General features: G+C 36.4%; 1 protein-coding gene across 1 annotated transcript in view; it reads left to right on the top strand.

Moving 5' to 3' along the window:
• Positions 1-10,833, top strand: part of adamtsl5 (ADAMTS like 5) — a 45,878-nt gene extending 35,045 nt beyond the window's left edge. Inside the window, exons 11-13 of the mRNA XM_038308485.1 lie at positions 3,323-3,451; positions 5,830-5,901; positions 8,045-10,833. Coding sequence (XP_038164413.1) covers positions 3,323-3,451; positions 5,830-5,901; positions 8,045-8,376 — 533 coding nt within the window. The 3' untranslated portion in view covers positions 8,377-10,833. The remainder of the gene's footprint in view (positions 1-3,322; positions 3,452-5,829; positions 5,902-8,044) is intronic.
• Positions 10,834-12,290: the final 1,457 nt, after the last annotated feature.

Here is a 12,290-nt window from a genome sequence, read left to right as displayed (position 1 = left end):
TAAGAGCAAAACACATTCATGTGTCAAACTGGCCAGATTTAATTCAGTCCATTGCAATCCCTGGAAAATAAAAGCCCTAGATACCAATCCATCCATATCTACTGCTCTTAAGTAATTTGTAGTTATGTGTGAAAATGTTGCAAACATTCTCCAAAAAATTAAAAGCTGTATTTCGAACAAAATATGTTATGCAGGGTTGGATAAGCCAGAGGTCCCAGGTGGGCAGCTATTTTTAAGAGGAAACCACTAATCCAAGATTAGATTGGTACAAATTAGTGCAATTGAACAAGTTAGACAGCCTATTTGGGTACATTGAGTGAAAACATCTGTAGTGTGTGCGTGATCCCTCTTTACCCAACTGTGGATCTGCATGCTGACCTCCCTGATGCTGCAGCGGAGGAATGCAGCTGCTTAATCTACCTGATAAGTTTGGAATATAAATGTGCTGAATCCTTATTCACCCCCTCAATGTCCCTCAATTAGCCACCTGGAAGTCTGAACTCGGTCCAAGGAATTGAGCCCATGGTGGGATTCCATCCAATGTTGCAGTGAAACTAAGTAGCCTCTTTGAAAATCCTTTCCAGCTGGTGGATCACAGGCAAACTGAACTGATCTCTAATTGTTGGCAGGTTTTCTGGCAACCATTGAAATCAGACCAGTAGGCAGCGAATGGGTTCAGGTTATAATTTATAATTTTGGATAAGGAGGTAGTGAGGTCACCTTAACCTGTAAATCTGAGATCTGTTCATGGTGTTTATAATCAGGATGCTCCCAGCATAGCAACACCACATTTTAATACTAATCTTTACATCTTAAAATCAATCAACAGTAATCGTTTTTGACTTTAAAGCTTTCCGAAATGCTCCCAGGTCTTCTATAATATCTCTCTTTTGGTCTTTACTCCTTTACTGAAAAAACATCTGCAGGGAAAATCTTTAAGGTTTATTAAAAAGGGTCAGGGCAAATATCCACAGGAGAATGCCCAGGCCGATAAGCTTTAAACATCAGACTTAAAGCAGGAAGGTCTAGTTTTTCAGCATGTGTTTTGAAACATGACATCTGGACACAGAACATCAGGAACCAGGTTATGAAAAAAAGGTTTGACTGTAGTCTTTTGACTGCAATAACTTAACCATGTTATTTCAGGAAAGTCAACATATTTTTGTCCATTGTTCTAAAATTATACAATTGTATTTATTAGTGATTAGTTTGTTCTTTATTAACCATCTTAAACTAAAACTGGTTTTCTAACTGTGCCAAATTTATTTTTAGAACACAAACCAGACACAGGACCTTAGCAATTAGCTTTCTTACAGCCTTGAACTCATGGTTTATATCTAACACAGTGGCTCATTGGATAAAGTATTACTATCTCGTGATTTTATTCTTATTTTATCCTTTAAGCACTTCATAATTTAATGCCTTTTATTGTATTCATTTCGATATAGCAAAACAATTAAAAAAGGGAAATTGAGGGATGTTAAGGAGATAACAAATTGTAGTTAGCCAGATTTATTTTATTCGTATTGTAGAAAATGTGGTTGGTGGAACTGGAAATTACAACTTTTTTCCCAATCCACAATTCTGCCTGTTTTGGTTCTCTGTTGCATCCAAGTTCAATAAAATATATTAAAGTCTGGGATTTTGGGGATGTGAGAAAATCTAAAAAAGTTCAACGCTGTTGTCATGGTCTTTAGTTTGCAAAATCTTGACAAATAAGTAAATGAAGGGAAATTATTTTATCATTAAAAGAAAAAAAACTAAAATTAGTTATCAAACATAAAATTAAATCCTTAAACAACTTAAAAACACGAGCATGAGAGAGAAAGGAGAAGAAACAGGATCAAACATAATAAAAATCTGTCAGAGTAGAATGCAAATGTCTTAATGTTTGATCGTTGTGGATGTTAGAAACAAATAAACAGCGGTGATCTGAGAACACCAGACCTGGCAAATATCAACATTAAATGATCAATTTTGCACTTTCAAACCCTTAAAAACCTTCTATAACCGAGAAGGTGATATCTAAGCCAGAGGCTAGATGCTAGAAGTAAGGTCCAAGAAAGCAGTGAAGACACAGCTAGCTTTTTCTCTAAACTTCCTTTACGGTTTTATTTAAAAAAAAGTCTTTAGGTTTATATCAGAGCTGGTTAACCTTTTCCAGTTTAGGCTTGTGAAGCCGATTTTAATGCCTTTTAGCAGTGGCGCCAGTCTGCTTTTAGTCACACAAAATGAAGGGAGATGGTTTTGATTAGGGCAGCTGCTCTGTGTGACTGAGTCCAGGAAATAATCCTTAAAGATTCTGTATCTTTTAGGACATAAAAGTATTTTTTTCTGTTTTTCTCTATTTACACTCATATGATGAGACAAAAAAGGATGTCATGCCTATAAATAGTTTTTCTCCAAGAAATTCTGAAATGTGTCCAAAACTACAATAGTTGTTCATTTATACAATAAGAATCCAGGAGTTGTTTTGTCTCTGCCTGTCAGTCAAAAACATTGCCTAACCCTAAATACACTTTAACCAAACTCAGCTACAACTAGATAAATAAATTCATATTTATATTTTCCCAATACCATGACTGTCGTCCCACTCTGTACCATTGAGTAATCTATTAACCTTCCATCTTTCCATCCAGGAAACATACCAAAAATGAAATGTACTTTATCAAGGACCCAAAAGCACTTTATAATACATTCAGTCAATCATGTACTGATGGTAGCAAGCTACATTGTAGCCATAGCTGTCCTTAGGCTGACAGAAGCAAGGTCGCCATACATCGCCTCCAACAGTCACTCTGAACACCAAGGGCAGGCAATGGGGGTGAAGAAGACAATGATGGAGACTGACAGAGCAGGGACTTGAACCGGCAACCAACTAGTTAAATGATAAATCCTAACCTCCTGAGCCCTGGTTCACCATCCCTGTTCGCCCTTAGACTGCATGACAGATTCAAATGTAATATTCTAGAGGGAGAAGCTGTGGCTTAGTGGAAATAATTGTAATTTTTTATCTTAAAATTGTGGTTTTGGTTCCTCCTGCCCCATTTTGATCCACCTCGGGCAAGCTGCTTAAGTTTCCTAGTAATCTTTCATAATCCATGATCCATTCACAAGTGTGATTGGGTGAATGTTGCTAGTGTTTTTTATTGTCCCTCAGTGCTAGAATATGTATAGTCTAGTGAAAAGGATTGAAAGGAGTGCTGTATAAATTCTGTCCATTTCTTGTTGAATAAAATACTACATGATGTATTGAAATTACTTTAAAAACTGCACTCCAGAGTCACATTTTACATATAACTTTTTGTTTTCTGTTTTCCAGTTCTGAATTATTTGAAGCCTTCCCATCAGCCTTTTCCCAATAACCACCAGCATCATCCTCGTCAGCCCATCACTCGTCTGGAGCGGGAGGAAAACCACAGAAACCTCCTTCCTCAGGCCCCACCTAGAAGTATGTACAGCATTTCTACTGTTCCTAATGATTTACAGGCCTGTGCACCTTTCAAGATGCAATGCTCTTCAAGATTATTGCATTTGTTGGAAAAGGATTGCAGAAGCTACTAGAATAGTGTTTAGATCCATCCTGAATTCAATTCAATTCAAATTCAATTCAAAATACTTTATTAATCCCAAAGGGAAGTTAAATGTTGCAGTAAACCATAGGTGTTTTTTCCCATCAGTTTTCGGCGTTGATAGCTTTAGCCAGGAAGGATCTTCTGTATTGTTCTGTTTTGCACCGGATCTGGAGAAGCCTCTTACTGCAGAAACGTCCTTGTTTGTTTAAAAAACGTCCTTAGATGATGCTCACTGTTTTTTCATAATATTCTTCTCTTTATGAAGAATTCGTCTTTGTGAAATAATCTCCATAGGTTCTAGAGGAGTTCCTAGAACAGAGCAAGTGTTCTTTATTAGTTTGTTGGGTTTTTTAAGGTAATTTGCTCTAATATTGTTACCCCAGCAGATGGTGGAGGAAGAGATCACACTCTTTACAACAGACTAGAAGATATGTAGCATCTTGTTGCAAACACCAAAGGACCTAAGCTTCCTTAGAAAGTACAGTCTAGTTTGTTGTCCAGGTGGACACCAAGGTATTTATACTGCTACACCACCTCCACTTCTTCTCCCATGGTTTTAACAGGAATTACCTGGTTCGTGTTTCTTCTGAAATCTACAGTCATTTCCCTTGTTTTGTTGACAATCAGGATCAGATGATTTTTTTTAATCATCATGCGACAAAGCGGTTCATCAGCTCCTTGTAATTAGCTTCTTGTCCATCTTGGATGCATCCAAAGAGTGCACAGTCATCAGAGTATTTTTGCAGGTATCAGTACTCTGTCTGGTACTGAAAGTCAGAGATGTACTGAGTAAAAAGGAATGGTGAGAGTACTGTCCCCTGTGCTGCTGAGTACAACTGTTGATGCCTCGACCTGAGTCTCCTGAATCTTCCCACAAATGATGTTGGGTTGGATTGAGTTAAATGCATTAGAGAAATCAAAGAACATGATTATCACAGTTCTGTCTGCCTTGTCTAAATGACAGTGGGTTTGTTGAAGCAGGTTTATGATGGTATCTTCAACTCCACAGCAATAAGCAAACTGCAGGTGGCTGACACAGTTCACCCCAGTCCTTAGCCTAAAAAATATCCTACAGCTTCCTGTTACCATCTTCTTACAGTTCTTTTTAATGCTGGTCGTCTCTTGTAAAGTGACTTATGCTCTGAGCAGAGAAAAACAACATTGTGATTCAATTCATTTCAAAAATACTTCACCCCTTAGGAAAATTTAATTATCCGATTTCTCAAGAGGAGGTCTTAATTCAGGGATGTTTCTCTTGTACAGCAGCTGACAAACTGTTGGAACAATGGCAGTGTAGCAGAGAGTGAGGTGTGAATAAAATCAACAGTTATTGCCCCAAATGCATTTGGCTCTTATGTCTAAAGCTTAACAACAATGAAACTGATTACCTCTCATGCAGTGTCAGCAACGACAGAAGGTTGAATATAAATGTTTAGTAATAGAACATTGGTGAACTCTTGGGCAAATAATATGGCGGAAAATCAACTGTCATCAACAGCACAATATCTCAGCTGCAGCGAGGAATCTTCCCAGTACCATGGGCTGGATGATACCATCTGTTGTTCACATGCACTGCCAAACCAGCTACTTTGAATATACCAGTCTTTTTGAAATCTTTTTCAGAATAATGGTCAGAAATCTGTCAGAGAAACACTGCAGTCTGAGATATGATCCTACAGCCACATTTCAGTAAAACGCATAATGCTGCATTACCTATATTCTGACTGGTCCTAGCTAGGGCATGGTGTACTTCTAACTTGTTTCTAAAGATCATAGATTGCCCATAATGATTGATGTAATATATGGCTAAGTTTTTTGTTCCTCTCTCATTTGCTTTATCCTGCATGCATCCTTGGTGCCTCCTTTTCAACTCAGATGGTACTTGCAGAAGTGGCTAATGTATTATTTCAGCTTTAGAGATTTAATTAACTGCCCCCGGATGTAAAAAAATCTACTTGCTATGGATGTTGCAGTTACTTATCATAACAAGTAGCCATTAGTTGTTCCTTCCATTTGCACAAAAAGTATGCAGAGCTACTCCAACATGAAGCCACCTTAAGCGGCACAATTAAGAACTGATGTCACATCTGGAATGGATGCCATATGAGAAAAGTTTGAATGGAATAGATCCATAGCTTCTTTTTGTTGAAACTTTTGTCTAACAATGTTAGGCACTAGACAAGGTCTAGAGAATAGCTTTGATTGTATTTTCCCATTAACATAATAATGTTGAAATTCTTGTTTGATTCCTTAGAGCATTGTGGAAAATGTCGGAGAGTGAAAGGAAGAGGGGAACGCCAGAGACAGTACTGCCAAAAGGACTTTGGTAAGGACTTTTCAAGGTAGAGTTTGGTTTAATTTTAGTAGGATTTTTTGGAACAGACACTATCCTACAAGAAGTAAACTGCCATAAGAGTGAAATCAGTGACAGTTTTTCTCAGTTGCTTTGGTACATTTTTTTTTTAAATCCAATTGTTGGGTAACAAAACACTTTCCTGATTAGACATATTTTTGGTTCTCCGATGTGGGATTCAATCTACAAAGCTGAATGTGACTTTGCCTTTACAAGTTACTCCATGACTTCTAAATCTACTGGTCCAGAGGGGTCAGCTATCAGATTCCAAAACACAAAGGCAGACAGTTTAATTTTGCGTCAGTGCAGCCTTACTAGTTGCCCACAGGGGGCTAAACTCAGCTGTTTCTGACTAGAAGTTACACAGCCTTGTTTTAAATGGTCTCACCACCGGCAGCATTCAGAAATGAATTGCATAATGTCTGGTTTATATTGAAAGATGTTATAATTCTCAGGTAATTTTCGAATCTAAGAGACTCCACAGATGATGATGAAAATAGTGGATAGTGACCCAAATCATCACCAAAATGTCATCCTTTGTTGCCAGTCTTGATATGCATATTTCCTAAGAAATTCAACAAAAATCCTACCATAACATTTTTCAGTTACTTTAACAACAGGCAGAGAGTCAAACCAATGCAGATGAAAACCTAACCACCCGAGAAATAAACAATATTTTTTGTCGACTAATTGTAACAGAGAAGAATCTTAATGAAAAAAAACAATTGGCTAAACAAGTGGAGATCTAGCAATCAAGAGCTCAACATTTTATACTGCTGAGTTGTTGAGTTTCTTTTTCTCAGGAAACTATTTTATTGGCTACGTCTAACATTTAATAGGTTTCATCCTTGCACTCAGGGACCCCAAGGACATTTCCAAGACGGTCCAACTTTTCGGATTTTCCCAATTTGTGATTTGAGTTGTTGGGACGTCCCTCCAAGCAGACAAGATCACCGTTAACACATCAGGATTATCTAATTAAATTATCTTAAGGGCCATCAGGGAAGGATCAAGGGAAAAAATCGGCATTATCATCTGGCCTGGTAAACCAGGCTTAAGTCTTGAAATGCCAAGTGGTTGAAGAATTATTCTTATTTCTATACATTGCTGTTATGCTTTTTTTTTCTTTCTTTTTTTTCCAAAAACTGTACCACACAGTTGCCGAATTATTTAGACAATGTCAGTTTCCATAACTACAGCATCGTCAGTCAAAGGTTTTTTAAACAGGAAGCTGATAGTTCCTCCCACTCTACTCCCCATTCCTAAAGCCTGTCCAGGACTTGTTCTCAGCATAGAGATGGAAAGCATATGAAAGCAGCCACATACACAGATGACCCTTTTGGCTGCATTGCATGCAATATGTAATAACATCACAGCAGATGTCTGCAGAGGCTGGATTAGACCTCTGCTGACACACTAGATCGCAAGAGTAGAGATTGTTTTGATTTTCACAAAAATATTTCAGCTAACAAGCAAAAATGCCAGGATGTAGTACAACTGCACTTTAAACCCTATGGCACTGCATCCACAGTTTCCCCTATTAAGAATACTCTATGTTCACATTTCTGGTGGGTTTTTCTGGTGGGTATCACAATTACACGGTCTCTGTAAAACAGTAAAAACTTAAATGTGAAACTTTGTCTAGAATCTTGCAATCAATCTACACTTACATTAAGGTATAACTGGCATCAGATTTATTGAGGATGTTAATATGAAAAATGTACCAAACTGACCAATGAAAACCGTGAGACAACCAGAACAGATTCTCATGGGGAGTCAAGCAACAAGCTCCTGTCAACAGGAATCACTAAAAAGAAAATAAGTTCGAGTTTTTAAGAACACATTTTAGTAAGATGATGGAACTTAGATCTAATTGCTGTTGGATTGAAGTTGGAAAGATGTTTGAATCAAGCTCAGAACTTACAGTCGACAGGCCAAACACAGTGAGGACACATGTTTAAACCGTGATTGGGGAAGAATTTGTTAAATGGTCCAAAACTGTACAGTTGCTGTCATCTGTAGATAAGATACTGACTGGTGTGACTTCATCACACAAACACACTTTTAATGCACTCAACTTTCCAGTGAAATTGTTTCTTCTTTGCTTCTTTGGCAGTGTTTCGTGGCAGAGTTCTTGGGAAGCTCTACAGAGGTGAGGAGACTCGGTATGATGTCCAGATCATCCACACCTATCGGAACCGCTTCCGCCTGGAGCACAGAGAGTTTCTGTGGGTCCCGAACCTGTGTGACTGCCCTGACCTACAGGTGGGGAAGCAGTATGTCCTGATGGTGCGTCGACACATTAACCATGAGCACACGCTGAACCGCATCCTGCTGGAGGAGGAGAGCTACGTGGTGCCGTACAAACCCAGAGAGGACAAGCTGCTGCGACCGTTGGAGAGGCTCTGCAGCAACAGAGGGCCAAAACTTTCTACAGAAATAGTGTAGTTTGTGAGCATAAAGCTCAGAAATATGTTTTTTCAAATGTGGACTTTAAAATTTATGGCCCAATGAGCGGAATGTGGCATCACTGGAGGACCTTTTTAGGTTTCATCTTTGTTTGAAACATGCCACAGTATGAATACAAATAACACATTTTATGGTTATTTAAAAGCTTGGCCAGTTTACCATTTAAAGCACTTTAGGTGTGTACAATGCCCACCTTAAACAAATGCCAAAGAGAAGGACAGTAAATGAAAAGTCTTTTCTTCATAAATGTTATTCCACAGAAACCTCTTAGTTTATTCCTCTGTAATGAATTTTACCAGACTTTCTTCCAAGGACTCATTGCAGATGTTTATGGGGTGATTTCTTTTTTCTGTTGCAACTTTTTTGTGGCACTGTTTTGTGGAACTTACAGCAGTGAATTAAATTCAACTTTACATAGCAACAAAGTACACGGGACAATTCCTCATTTTGAAAGATGGCTGCAATTCTGCATCTGTTCCAAGCCAAACAGTAGTAAGGTTTATGAACCACTCTATGCACAAACCACTGTGACATTCGTAAAGCTGGAGATATTTTAGCATGTCAGAAATGCACCTCAGTCTTGGCCCCACTCTGTTAGCTGTTAGCGAGCAAACTGACATAAGAGAAACAAATGACCCCACTGGTGCTGTTGGGCTTCTAATGATATTTTTGTGAAATTGCTATAAAAATTAAAGCTGCAGTTACTTTAAGAAGAGAAAAATTGTGCAAAAATAATTTTTTTTTTGAGGATTACAGAAACAAAGTAATCAAAAAAAATATATAAAAAAACTCCATTTGTGGTCATACATTTTTCTTTTCAAAGTACCTAAATGTTTATTCTTTATAGGTTAAAAATTATATATACAGGCACAGTTATATATTTTACTGATTGGTGACAAAAGATGTAAAATGCCTTCTAACCTGATGGGCCAAATACTCCTGGTTAATTATCAAGATTAAATACAGCCAATATATGCTCTTTGCGCATAAAAAGTATGAATAGATTCAGTTTAAACATTGTTTATACATTGTTGAAGTTTGTAATGGCTTTGATGTGAATAATGTTGGCACATACCACAAAGTTGATGCAATAATAAAGAAGCAGCTCAAACATTTTGTATGTATAACTTAAACCCTATTAGGATTACAAAATATCCAAAACAAAGCAAAAACAGTTAAAAATATAGAAGCTGTTACTTGTATAATTTTTCAACAATTAAAAAAGAAGAGTTCAAATAAATAACTAGAAGCCAAAAAGTGATATAAGATTAATCAACAGACGACTCGATTTAATCTCCTCACTTCTCTCTCAAAATCGTGTGTTAAACAAGTAGGATATTGAATGGGAATAAAATCACAAGAGTACGGTACTCCTTTTTACAAACTCTGAACTTTCTCTTTAAGGACACTTTGTAAATTATTAAAGTTATATGGTTATATCTGAACAGTATCCCTGAGTGGTTTAGGTAAAAATGACTTAAATGTTAAGATAAACTTTAGTGCTTCATATTAAATTTCACATAGTCATTAACCAAAGATGTCAATTATTTACAACTGGACCTACTTCTTGCTGAACTGTACTTGGGTTCATCAGACTTTTTCTGCTCTGAAAACAAACCTTCCCTTTTGTAAGAACATCTCACACTGTTTATTAATTAATGTCATTTTGATTGTCCAGATGACTGACCTTTTGGTAAATTGATCAATTCTATTTGTTTTGGGGGTTTTTTAACCGGTGTAAGTGTAGTTATGTAAGTTTTTTTCAGATTTTTTAATGTTTTTTTTTAATTGTGGCCTTGAGAGTTTGCAAAATTTCAGCAAGGCAAAGTTTCAGCTCCAGTGCTACAAATAATAAACCAAAAATGTTTCATAACTGTTTATTCAGCATAATTCTTACACAAATTGGTTTGACCTGTTATGTCAATGGTTGCTATCTGTTGCCGAGTGTGACTAGCTGTGTTGCATTTCTGTTCAAATGAATAAATGTTATCGAAAGATCTTTATTTTTGAAGAGATTTATGAAAAAAAATGTTTTTTTGCTTTCATTTGATTTAAGAATAGAATTTATTTGTTGACGTCGAATTTTTGTGTATAAAATAAGCATCAATCTGAACACATTACTTGTATATCACTTGCATAATGGTCGGCATAATGTATTTTTGCTTATTTGTTGTATTATTTGTTATTTGTGATATTATTTTCTGCAGCATGTAATCAGCTGAGTTATTTGATGTTTTACATTATATGTATATTTAAATATTCAGTTTTTTTTTATTTCTGGCACTGATGAGATACAAATAAGCATAGTTTAAACAGAATTATTCTGCGGTATTTAATGTGCCTTGCCTCTTTTACTCTCAAACCTCACAAAGCTGTGCAAAAGGTGTTTCTGCAGTCATTTGTTGCCAAAATAATAAAAGAAGTTTTGAGTGCCAATGCGAATACCTTCTTTTTACAAATCTATGCTCCAACCATAAGTGTTAGAACTTGTTGTAACGACAAATAAGAACAAGAGATCCAGAAAATATTAAAGTCATTGCTGAAGAGAATTCCCTTATAGACAGAATTCCCTCAGGGGACAGTTTATACATTTTATATTACAAATGTTAAGTCTTTCAAAGCCTGGGTAACATTTTGATACACATATACATACATGATTTTTCACTTTCCTGGGATGTTGGTACCTCCATAGAACGAAAACGTTTTGTTTTGTTCAACCAGCAAGGACAGTAAGATGATTGTACATAAAATGTTGTTTATATACATTTAATTAGTTACAAAATACATTTTTTATGTTTTTGAGGAAGACAGCACACTACCAACTTCATCTGTGTTGTCAGTTTATCAATAATTATTCTCCTTTTTAATTGTGTCAGAGCTTCATGCTATCAGTGACAGGACAGCTGGGCAGACGCTCATGTGGATTTCTATCTTTACAATATTTTATGTTGAAGACATGGCAGATTAAAGATGCTCTTCTGTTACGGCTTTAAAAGAAACAAAGTTACGTATCCTGTCCTCTGTTGTGATTTGAGTGTTACAGTAGGATACATGCATATTTGAAACTCCAGGCACTAATGCTGCTTCATAATATCTTCAGTGATTTAAAACATTAAACTCCAGGCTAAACATGTTGTAGTAAAATAAAAAAGTTTAAAAAAATCAGTAGTGAAAAAATTTGGTATCCTTATCAGCAGAGATGGGAAGTAACGAAGTACAAATACTTCATTACTGTACTCAAGTAGATTTTTCTGATATTTTTACTTTACTTTACTACTTATTTTTATGGCGACTTTTTACTTCTACTCCTTGCATTTTTACACAAATATCTGTACTTTCTACTCCTTACATTTTTGAAAATTGGCTCGTTACTTTAGTTTTGAATCATTTCAATGGAGTTACCGTTATTATTTTTCACGTCATCAATACCAAATTCAATCTAATCTGATGGGAATCTATGTTGCATTTGACGCACCACTACAAGATGAATCGACAGATTCGGCCGTATTCATTGGCGGCAAATCATTGCAGCTTGGTGGCGGTGGCGTTAGCATAGTAGTATGGACGACGAGATGATTGAAAATGAACACAACAGAGATCTAGTCCTATTGGCAGACATCCATTTAAAATGTAGGCAACGGCATGAAAAAAGTGGTTTCTACTTTTACTTTTATACTTTAAGTAAATTTACAAGCCTGTACTTTGTTACTTTTACTTGAGTAAAGAAGTTTAATCAGTACTTCCACTTTTACCAGAGTATTTTTTAATACAAGTATCTGTACTTTTACTCAAGTACGGAAAGTGAGTACTTTTGCCATCTCTGCTTATCAGAATACAATTTTAGTCTACCAGGGTCACATCTGTCAGTAATCCTTTTAAACTGCAAATAGAGT

Source organism: Cyprinodon tularosa, unplaced genomic scaffold (assembly GCF_016077235.1).
Source record: "Cyprinodon tularosa strain WSP-4 unplaced genomic scaffold, ASM1607723v1 ctg638, whole genome shotgun sequence".
Taxonomy (NCBI): domain Eukaryota; kingdom Metazoa; phylum Chordata; class Actinopteri; order Cyprinodontiformes; family Cyprinodontidae; genus Cyprinodon; species Cyprinodon tularosa.
This window is presented reverse-complemented; position numbering and strand designations above follow the sequence as displayed.